At 32.8% G+C, this 9,973-nt stretch overlaps 1 protein-coding gene across 1 annotated transcript in view; it reads left to right on the forward strand.

The window, feature by feature from the left end:
* Positions 1 to 909: 909 nt before the first annotated feature.
* Positions 910 to 9,973, forward strand: part of LOC106469808 (zinc finger protein 664-like) — a 13,489-nt gene continuing 4,425 nt past the window's right edge. Inside the window, exons 1-2 of the mRNA XM_022398368.1 lie at positions 910 to 1,090; positions 3,839 to 3,958. Of these exons, the coding sequence (XP_022254076.1) occupies positions 910 to 1,090; positions 3,839 to 3,958 (301 nt within the window). The remainder of the gene's footprint in view (positions 1,091 to 3,838; positions 3,959 to 9,973) is intronic.

A 9,973-nucleotide genomic window follows, 5' to 3' on the forward strand; every position in this document is an offset into this window, starting at 1 on the left:
TAAAGTGACTGTGGAAATTCTGTGTATTACAAAAAGTTTGTATCGATAAGAATAAACTAGTTTTAATCAAGAAGGGACTTGTATAGCTAAAGTTCTTCGGAAATAATTTATACCGGAAATTAACAAACAAGTAAATATGCAACAAGACTAAGAAACTGACCAAAAGAAAGAAGATATGTCACAGTTTACAAATTTATATTTTTCTTAACTGTAAATGCTTTAATTGAAATAGTGTGGTAAATAACTATTAAACCTTGAAAAGTTTAATGTAGTCTATGTAAAAGAAACTACTTTCCTCATGTTCTTTCTTTAAATTAGTGTTCACTTTAATGCAATTGTAATACTTATAAATTCTTGAGCATTTTAGTCTTAACTACATGTATAACTTAAACTTGTTTCTATATATAACTTAAACAGTTTCCGAAATTTACTCAGACTCGTCATAATAAGATGTAGACTGTATTAGCTGTTTGATACTTTTCCCTAGAATAGACCTGCCTACTGCTATGATTTTGTTGTAGCTTTCTTGTAAAATACTCTTTAGCAACGGTGCTATAGTCATTTTGAAATAGCTATGGTGACTATGGGGTCATACTGTATAATCGGTTCATTCAAAGTTGTCTTTTCTCTTGAAGTCCTCTGTACGTATCTGTCTGTATGTCCTATCACAATATTTTGATGCGCCTGCTTTCTACAGGAAGCAAGCCACTGCGGGTTGAGCTTGAATTCTCAATGACTGGCTATAAGTGATTTTTCTCAGGTGAAAGAAGAAACCATAACACCAAGAACGTGATGATCTTCAGAAGCAACACACTGAGTTGTGGCCTTGCCTAAAGCCAGGTAAACTGATGAGGACAGACCTTCAGAAGCATCACTGAGTTGTGGCCTTGTCTTAAGCCAGGTAAACTGATGAGGACAGACCTTCAGAAGCAACACACTGAGTTGTGGCCTTGCCTAAAGCCAGGTAAGCTGATGAGGACAGACCTTCAGAAGCAATACACTGAGTTGTGGCCTTGCCTAAAGCCAGGTAAGCTGATGAGGACAGACCTTCAGAAGCAACACACTGAGTTGTGGCCTTGCCTAAAGCCAGGTAAGCTGATGAGTACAGACCTTCAGAAGCAACACTGTGTTGTGGCCTTGCCTAAAGCCAGGTACATTCTCTGTAGTGTGTGCCAATTAGAATGATGGTATCTATGCTACTGAAAATCATTTTTCACTATGGAAAATTGACCAGTTAATAGGAGAACACTACTGAGAGCAAACTTTATGGTCTTCTAGGATAAGAACATGTGTGACCTTTAGTGTATTGTATCCCATTTAACCATTTTACAGTGCTTTTTTTGTTGGATTATAACCTAGTGTATCCTACCTGTCTTGATTTAGAGATAGTCTTATCCCTGTGCTAATTTTCTTAAGTTGGCTAAATGCCCTTTTACATTCTGCCATTGATGGAGAAATTGTCAACATAATGTTTATTAGGGGCAAAATATGTCTTAAACTTGTTAACTTATATGTTTTCATATGCATCTGTAACAGGTTGGTTAAGATTTCTAATGATGTACATTTTGAAGTCCAACCTCTCTTCTATGGAGTATTCCTTTTCTTCTTGTGATAAGAATGGCAATATAGTTTTAATAATATAATTTATCAATTTCTTCATCTCTGTAACCTCTGAGCTCTTCAAAACTGTTACTCTTACTTGATAAAAATTAAATATGTTGAACAGAAAGCATGGTTGTCCTCCAAGGTAAAACTCAGCTGACAACAACAGTTTATTATTGTCAACATTAGTTACTTTGTTATGTCACGGTGTCTTATTTGTATAAGAATAGTTATTTCCACTGCTCTAAATTCATAATTTTCAGTTCCACTAACAAATTTTCTCAGCATTTTCATTGACTTCTTGTTTTGACATACTTCATTCATCCTGTTTCCTACTTCAGCAACAAGACTTATTGTCTGTAGAAAAAGGACATTTTCTGACTAAGTTCTCTTTTTTGTACTTTGGCCCTTTTGTTTTTTTTCATTATGTTCACTATCACCACAATTCTCAAATAGCTTTTAGCATTTACAGCTGATGAAAATATAACACTTCAGTCTCTTGTTGGGTTATATAACTAAAAATGCTTCATTTAATGTAGAAAATAATAGATAACTTTGATCAGTCTTACATATGGTTTACACAGATTTTATCATTACATACACCATTAACAATGTCAGAAGAAGTTCACTTATCTGCAGCAGCAACACACTCATGAGAGAAACATTTTGTTTTGTTTTGAAACAATAATTCATATCTATTTTTGGTCCCAAATAGCACAGTGGTATGTCTGCAGACTTATGATGCTAGAAACTGGGTTTTGATACTCGTGGCAAGCAGAGCAGAGATAACCCAATGTGTAGCTTTGTACTTCACTTCAAAACAAACAAACTCGTTTCTATTTTTTCCTTGTAGTATAACATTTTAACTTGTTTACTTGAGCACATATTCTTACATTGAATTGCTATGTTTCTACTAGAAAAATCAATTTATTTTGTATAATGACAGTAAATTCCTGTTTGGTCCATTTTTCTCTGCTGTGTTCTCAATTATACAAGTTCTCCCATTTTCTCTTGCTTCCCCAGTACCTAGTCACTGTTGAGGTTGCTATGGAGAGTTTAGTTTTGGGTAAGTATAATCATACTGGTTAGAGGCTGAGTGTACACACTCCTTGATTTGACATGGAACTAAGCTGTTTACCTGGAATTTTTAAGTTGGCCACAAAGACTCATACCATTCCTGGTGGTTTTGGCCAACTGAATTGGTCTTGCGTTCTCCTCAGGTCTCAGATTTTTCATCCATGCATCTGCTTACTCTGATAGGTATTTCATGTACTGAGTTGACTTGTAGCCCTACCCACACAACACATTTATGCTCTGTCAACCCCCTTAGACATACAGTCCAGCAGAGCAGTCTTTGCATATCACCTACCTTTGAGAGATTTTATTACCATGCAGGAAATTCTTTTTACAATACTGTTTGAGTAAAGAGTTTTCATTCATTGGTTTGAGGTGCATTCAGTATCTCACCAAGTAATGTTCTACTAGATTCTTCCTTTCTTTCACTATTTTCCCAGGAAGAAACTTATCTTTTTAATTTTCTCTCTGAGGTGAGAAGCATTTTTAAAGTTAACATTTTCATTACCAAAAAATACCAGACATCTCTACAAAGAACCACCTTCTCTTCCTCCACTTCTGGTATGTCTCTTTTTTTTTTTTGCTTTTCTAGAAGAAGCTTTTGGTATACACTAGGTACTCAAGAGGAGTAATACACATCCTGCTATTTGTGAATGGTTATAACCAGATGCTGATATGTTTATATTCATCATTAAAACATTTAACAAAGTTTATATTATTGTTTACTTACCTTATCTGTTTACTAATGTTAAACACAACACAGGTGATACATACAATGTTTATATTTATCATTAAAACAATTAACAAAGTTTATATTATTGTTTACTTACCTTATCTGTTTACTAATGTTAAACACAACACAGTTGATACATACAATGTTTATATTCATCATTAAAACTATATAGTATGAAGGTTTAGAGTTTAGTATTTCAGTAGTTCCACTACTACATGAAATGTGGTAAAGATTGACTTGGTTTCTCACTATACATTATGTACATAAAGATAAAGAGGATTTGTAACAGTTTAAGTGTAAAGACGTGAAGAAAATTATGAAATGATAGAAAAGTTATCAAGATAATGTGAATTTGTAGCTTTGTTGAAGACTTTGTAACCTATTTGAAGGATGTACGTTCTAACACTTCACAACTTTCTCTAACTGCAGACTTTGTAACTATGGAAGTATTAAAGATAAAGGCTGAACCCTCTTCTGATGAAAAGCAGGATGCTTTGTTAGATGTCAAACTGATCAAAAACGAAGATGAAACAATTACATTACCAAGTAGTAAGTGTATATATGTTTATAATTTAAATGTTTTGTGTTCTTTCCAACATAACCGTTGTGAATTTTACCTGTTTAACAGTGTACCCGAATTTTCCATTATTGATTGGAAATATGCTATATACTGTTCATATATATACTATAGATATACTATTTTCATACATTGATATTATTTTCTGTCCCAGATCATAAGAGTAGGTTGTATTTTGTTGCTTATTTTAGTTATGATATCAGGAACTTAAAAACAGTGAAATTACCATAATTATGTTCTATACAAACACTTATAGGTGAAGTTAAACCTGAAACCTTTAAAATAATAAACAAGTGATCTACTAACTGAGCTAAAAGATTAACCAACTATCTACTGCTAGTAAAGTACTTATTTGTATGGTTATCTTAATTTCTTAACAATAACAATATTGTTGTCAAGAAGCAATTTCTGACTCAGTCAAAAAATATAACTATCTTGGTAGGTATCAGTAAATGTGGAGTGAGATATATGTAGGTCATGATCACTTTGCTGTTCTGTTTTTTATCTTCATCTAAGTAGTTTTTAAAGTGTTTTGATCCTACCAAAATGAATCACCCTTGTGCTATGGTCATGCTATTTCCACATTATTTTAGTATTCCTCGCTCTTCTCATCCTTGTAATATTCTTGCCCTTCATTCAAAAAATGTTTTTATATTCTCTATCTCTCACCTGATTTTAAATTATCCTCCTAATCCATGTTTGAGGATAACAAGCCATGAAATATATCCATAACTTTACCACTCCTATACCTGCAGACACACATTTCTTTGGGCTCTTTTTAGCACTTCTGCAACTGAAGATTCTCTAACTTTCCTTATAGTTCCAATTAATGAATTGGCACACAGATCACATACAAAAGTTGTAATGAGATCCAAAACCCTTATGATTTTCTTTTGAACCAACATTGTAATTGACAAGAACAAACACTTTGAGATTGTGGATCATTATTTCAGTAGTTCTTTATAAATTTCAGAAAAAGTGTGAGAATTGTGAGCGTTCCATAGAGAATGTTCTACAACAATGCCTTGAACATTGTCTGAAAATATGTAACACATAAAATATATCATACACAACAAGTGTAGTTTAAAAGGTTTTGAAACTAAGATATAAATAGGTTCAAATAATTCCATTAACTGGTCAGAAATAATCAACAGTGATAACAAACAAAGAATCTGAGGTCAATTATCTATGAATGCCCACCAAAAATATATAACTGTAATATGTTTTTCTATTTGTTATACACTTGTCTATCAAGTAATGATATGTCATTTGGGATAATTGCCTTAAAAGCTACAATGAGATGGGGCCTGTCTGGTGAGTTTCACAAATTTCTTGTTGTTTATGCAAATTCAGAAGTTTTATATCCTGGTTATCATTTTCTACAGTTTGTTTCTAATTATTTGGAATCTGAAAAGATTATTAGGGAAGATATAAAATATGTATTTATCATTTTATATTACAACCTTGTGTTTGAGTTAGGGTAGACAAAACAACAGATAAAATATAAAAATTGCTTGAACTGTAATTAGGAGGTTTTTAGATACTACATAAATGAAATTTAACATTTTTCAGAAAAAGAAAAGTATTTTTAATTTTAATATCACTTTGCAGTCAATTATTTGACTGAATATGTTCGTGGAGAAACCTTTAGTGAAAATACTGCAATATAAGTTCTGATTTTTGTCTACAAATGACTTAATGCATATGGGAAGCTAGCAAAATTTTGTGAAGATACACATAACATATTAGAAGTTATAGTATACAAACTCTCAAGATCAATGTTTAGGTCAAATGAACTGAGCCAGTAGTTAGAGTTAAACCCTTTCCTGTAAAGATTGTTTTGGAAATGAACTTAAAAAATTCAGGTTTTTTTTATTTCACTTTTTGATAGCCTGTACTTACATATATTCAGGTTTTTATTTCACTTTATGATAGCCTGTACTTATATATATTCAGATTTTTTTATTTCACTTCATCAAGGGCTTCACTGTTTCCCTTCTCAAAACCTGGTCGAGTTTCTTCTTCGACAGTGGCTTTTTCAGGTGACACATTTTCAGCAGCATCATTTGTTCCATTGTTCCTTTTGTTCCAACTGAAATGTCCTGGACCATGATAACGGCAAAGCCTGTTGGCATGCTCCACCTTTGGCTTACCTTTCCGACCACATTTTATTCGGAAAGTCACGTCTGAAAGAAAATCCACTACGTCATATGGGCCTTCCCATGGAGATGACAACTTAGGAGACTGCCCTTTGGTCTTCCTGAGATTATACAACCACACCTTGTCTCCTGGTACAAAGCTGACTTCAGTAGATATCTTATCATAAGATAGCTTCATGGAATCAGCAGACATTTTCAAGTTTGAACTCACTTGATGGTGAATATCATCCATCCTCTCAGATAACACATTCATGAACTCTGACACATTTTCAGGCAACTCTTGGTAAGGTGGGCTTCCTGTTTATCAGATCCACTGGCAACTGAAGTTCCCGACCAAACAACAGCTTTGCTGGAGTGTATCGAGTGGCTTCATGTTCTGCTGTTCTTTTGGCCATCAACAGTGGAGGGAGTAAGACATCCAAGTAATCTTGGCGGCTATTACAAAACTTTGCCAATTCCTGTCAAAGTGTCCAATTGTACTTTTCAACCATCCCATCAGACTGTGGGTGGAGTGACGTTGTCCTGGTCTTTTGTATGCTAAACAACTTGCAACATTCATGGAACACTGCTGATTCTAAGTTATGGCCTTTATCCGAATGCAGTTCATATGGTATACCAAATCTGAAGAAGAAATCACTAACAGCCAAAGCTACAGTTGTAGCTTCCTGATTTGGTATTGCATATGCCTCAGGCCACTTGGTGAAATAATCTATTACCATACAAATGTACCTGTTTCCAGCACAAGTTTGGGGCAAAGGACCAGCAATGTCAACAGCTACTCTTTCCATCGGTGCACCAACTTGATATAACTTCATTGAAGCACGTCCCTTATGCTTGGATCCCACTTCTGACACCAATTTGTTATGTCTCTGGTCATTTTTTAATTTCCCATAAAAAAATTCTCTCCGAAGAAGTTCAGAGATACAAGTCCTTTGTCAAATAAAACTAGTTTATTCTTTCTCATTACAACTTTGCAATACACTTAATTTCTACAGTCACTTTAACTTAAACACACGCTATAATTCACAACGATTCACGCATTTTACTTACAACCAATTTTCAATTTAATTGACTTTAACATACTCAATATACTTTCACAAATCATCGGTTCTTGTCTCTTCCAATCATTTCCTTTGCAATTTTTGGAGGTCTTTCAATGAAGGGGACTACTGTGAGTGCTTTTTCCACTGCTCAGTTGTTTCCTTGCCGTGTTTCCTGAACTGCACAATGATTCTGTTGACTGTCAAAAACAGGATTCCCAAATTCTGCGAAATTTGACGCTGACTTATTCCACCATCTGCCTGACCAACTATCCTTCCTCTAACAAAATCTGACAATCTGGAATAATTTTTCTGGAATACTTCTCTACCTATTGAATTTTTTTCGAATTTTCCAGCTTCCCTTATGGTTTTCTTTTTTTCCCCCGACAGTACCCAGCATTTCCTTCATTCCTACTGTTTTATGCCTCGTCCTTCCTGCCTTATATAGAAGTTCTGTTTATATACAGTTTATTCGTCCTTAACACTTAACTTAAGAAAAAAATGTTTATCTACAAGAATTTATATAAAACATAATAAGAAATTTTGACAGGCAAAATTAAAATAGGCATGTTCTTTTGAACTGTATAAATAAAGAAAACACATTTAAAGCTCAGAATACTTGGGTGATTCCATAAATAAGTGATGATATCACCACAAAGCTAAAGAGAGTAATTAAAGCATCAGACTTACCTATTAAAATAGTACAAAAAACCAGGTATCTCCCTTAAATCATTAATAACCAGCTCATCATATAAGAAAGAAACACAATGTATGAAAAATCACTGTAAAGCTACTAAATATGGACTACATGATAGATGCCATAATAAAAATTTTATACATGAAGTAACTTGTGACAGATACTCTAGTACGTATATAGGAGAAACTTGCTGACCCATACATGATGGAATATTTGAACATGTGCATGACATCCAAAGCATCAATACTAATAATTCTACTGTAGAACATTATGGTAAAGAACATGATTTACCAAAAATAGATAACATCTTATCGAATGTTAAGATCTTATCTAAATATCATAATTTTTTGAACAGAAAAATTAAAGAATCCCTTTTAATCAAGGAAAATAAACCTAAATTAAAGAAATACAAAGCTTGGCCATTAGTGTAGAGATGTTAATGACATTTTAAAGATTTTAAGATGTTGAACTTTGACAAAGTCTGTATACACATTTATAAGGATTGAAATATATGTTCAGACATTGTTTTATGGAAAAATATTTACCAATACAAATATGAATAAATGTTTTAGATACGAAGCGTATTCTATTCTAAATCGAATAATGTTAATAGTTTACTTATTGGTTTACACATTTTATTCATTTAGCATTGTTGGTTTGATTTATCTTAACAATATAAATTCAAATTGAAATAGTACTCATCTAGGCAGGTGGTTATTATTGTTTTTAATTCCTGGGCTTGAACAGGGTTTACTTTTTCTATATCCACTAAATCACTAACAGGTTTACTTTAAACAGATAACAAATATCAAAAGTAACAATTTTGGCATTATTCAGTTTCTCTAAATTTGATTTTTTCTACAAGCTCCAGAAACTTTGGATACCAAACTTAGGTTTAAAACCAGTTAGGTTTTTGAAATTATTTTGGGATTTCTGTGCTATTTTATAAGCAGGGGTTTTAGTATAGGAAACAACAGGTCTGATAGGGATATTTCTTTTTTATAGTTTAGTAAGTCCATATAGATGTGGCAGTCAAGGAATTTGGTGAAAATGTAAAAATTTATTTTTGGAGTTAAATATTTACATTAATAATCACATACATTCCTTTAAAATCTTCAGAAAACTGACTTATAATGACACCATCATATATGCTTCTTCAAGACATCCAATACCTCACAAACTTGCCATGTTCCATGGTTTGTTAAAAAGACTTATCACTACCCATTTCATCTGAAGATTATGAAATTGAATTAAAAACTGTAAAACATATTGCTGTTAACAATGGTTATATAATAAAGTTAATTAATTCACTTGTTGTTTAAACACTTGAAAGCCATAAATTTAAAATCAATATACCCATATACTATACCCAATGACATAAAAAAAATGGTTTAAGATGAGCTACACAGGAAACCTTCTCACTGTTACGTATCTGCTTGTTTGTTAATTTCCGGTATAAATTCTTTCCGAGGAGCTTCAACAATACAAGTCCCTTCTTGATTAAAACTAGTTTATTCTTTCTTGATACAACTTTGTAATACACAGAATTTTCACAGTCACTTTAAACTTAACAACCTTTATAACACACGCTATAAATCAGAGTGATTCATACACTTTACTTACGGTGCCTACTGTTTGCTTGACTCAATTATCTATTACTTCAATATCTATCTATATCTGTTCAATCAATCTGCCACTGGCTTTATCTGCCAGGTTTATATACTAAAAAAAGGGGCGTCTCGAACGCACTAGGAAATTCATGATCATTCGAGAAACTCATCACATGTTACCAGCATCACACGACTTCCGCTGTCGTAACATCACAAAATATATAACACACTGAACAAAGAAATCTATAGGCAGTCCTTCTATTATAAAAACAACATAGAAAAAATGTTGTGCAACAACAAAGACAGATTCGAAAAGCACAGCAACAGTGGTGTTTACCAATTAATGTCAAGACAGCAATAGTGTATATATATATATATATATATATATATATATAGTAGTATAAGGTAGGCTACTACTAAGAAAACGTAAAAATAAAAGTAAATACTATACGTAACGTAAACTAAGTAAAGTTAAACGTAA

This window comes from Limulus polyphemus, unplaced genomic scaffold (assembly GCF_000517525.1).
Source record: "Limulus polyphemus unplaced genomic scaffold, Limulus_polyphemus-2.1.2 Scaffold3665, whole genome shotgun sequence".
Classification (NCBI taxonomy): domain Eukaryota; kingdom Metazoa; phylum Arthropoda; class Merostomata; order Xiphosura; family Limulidae; genus Limulus; species Limulus polyphemus.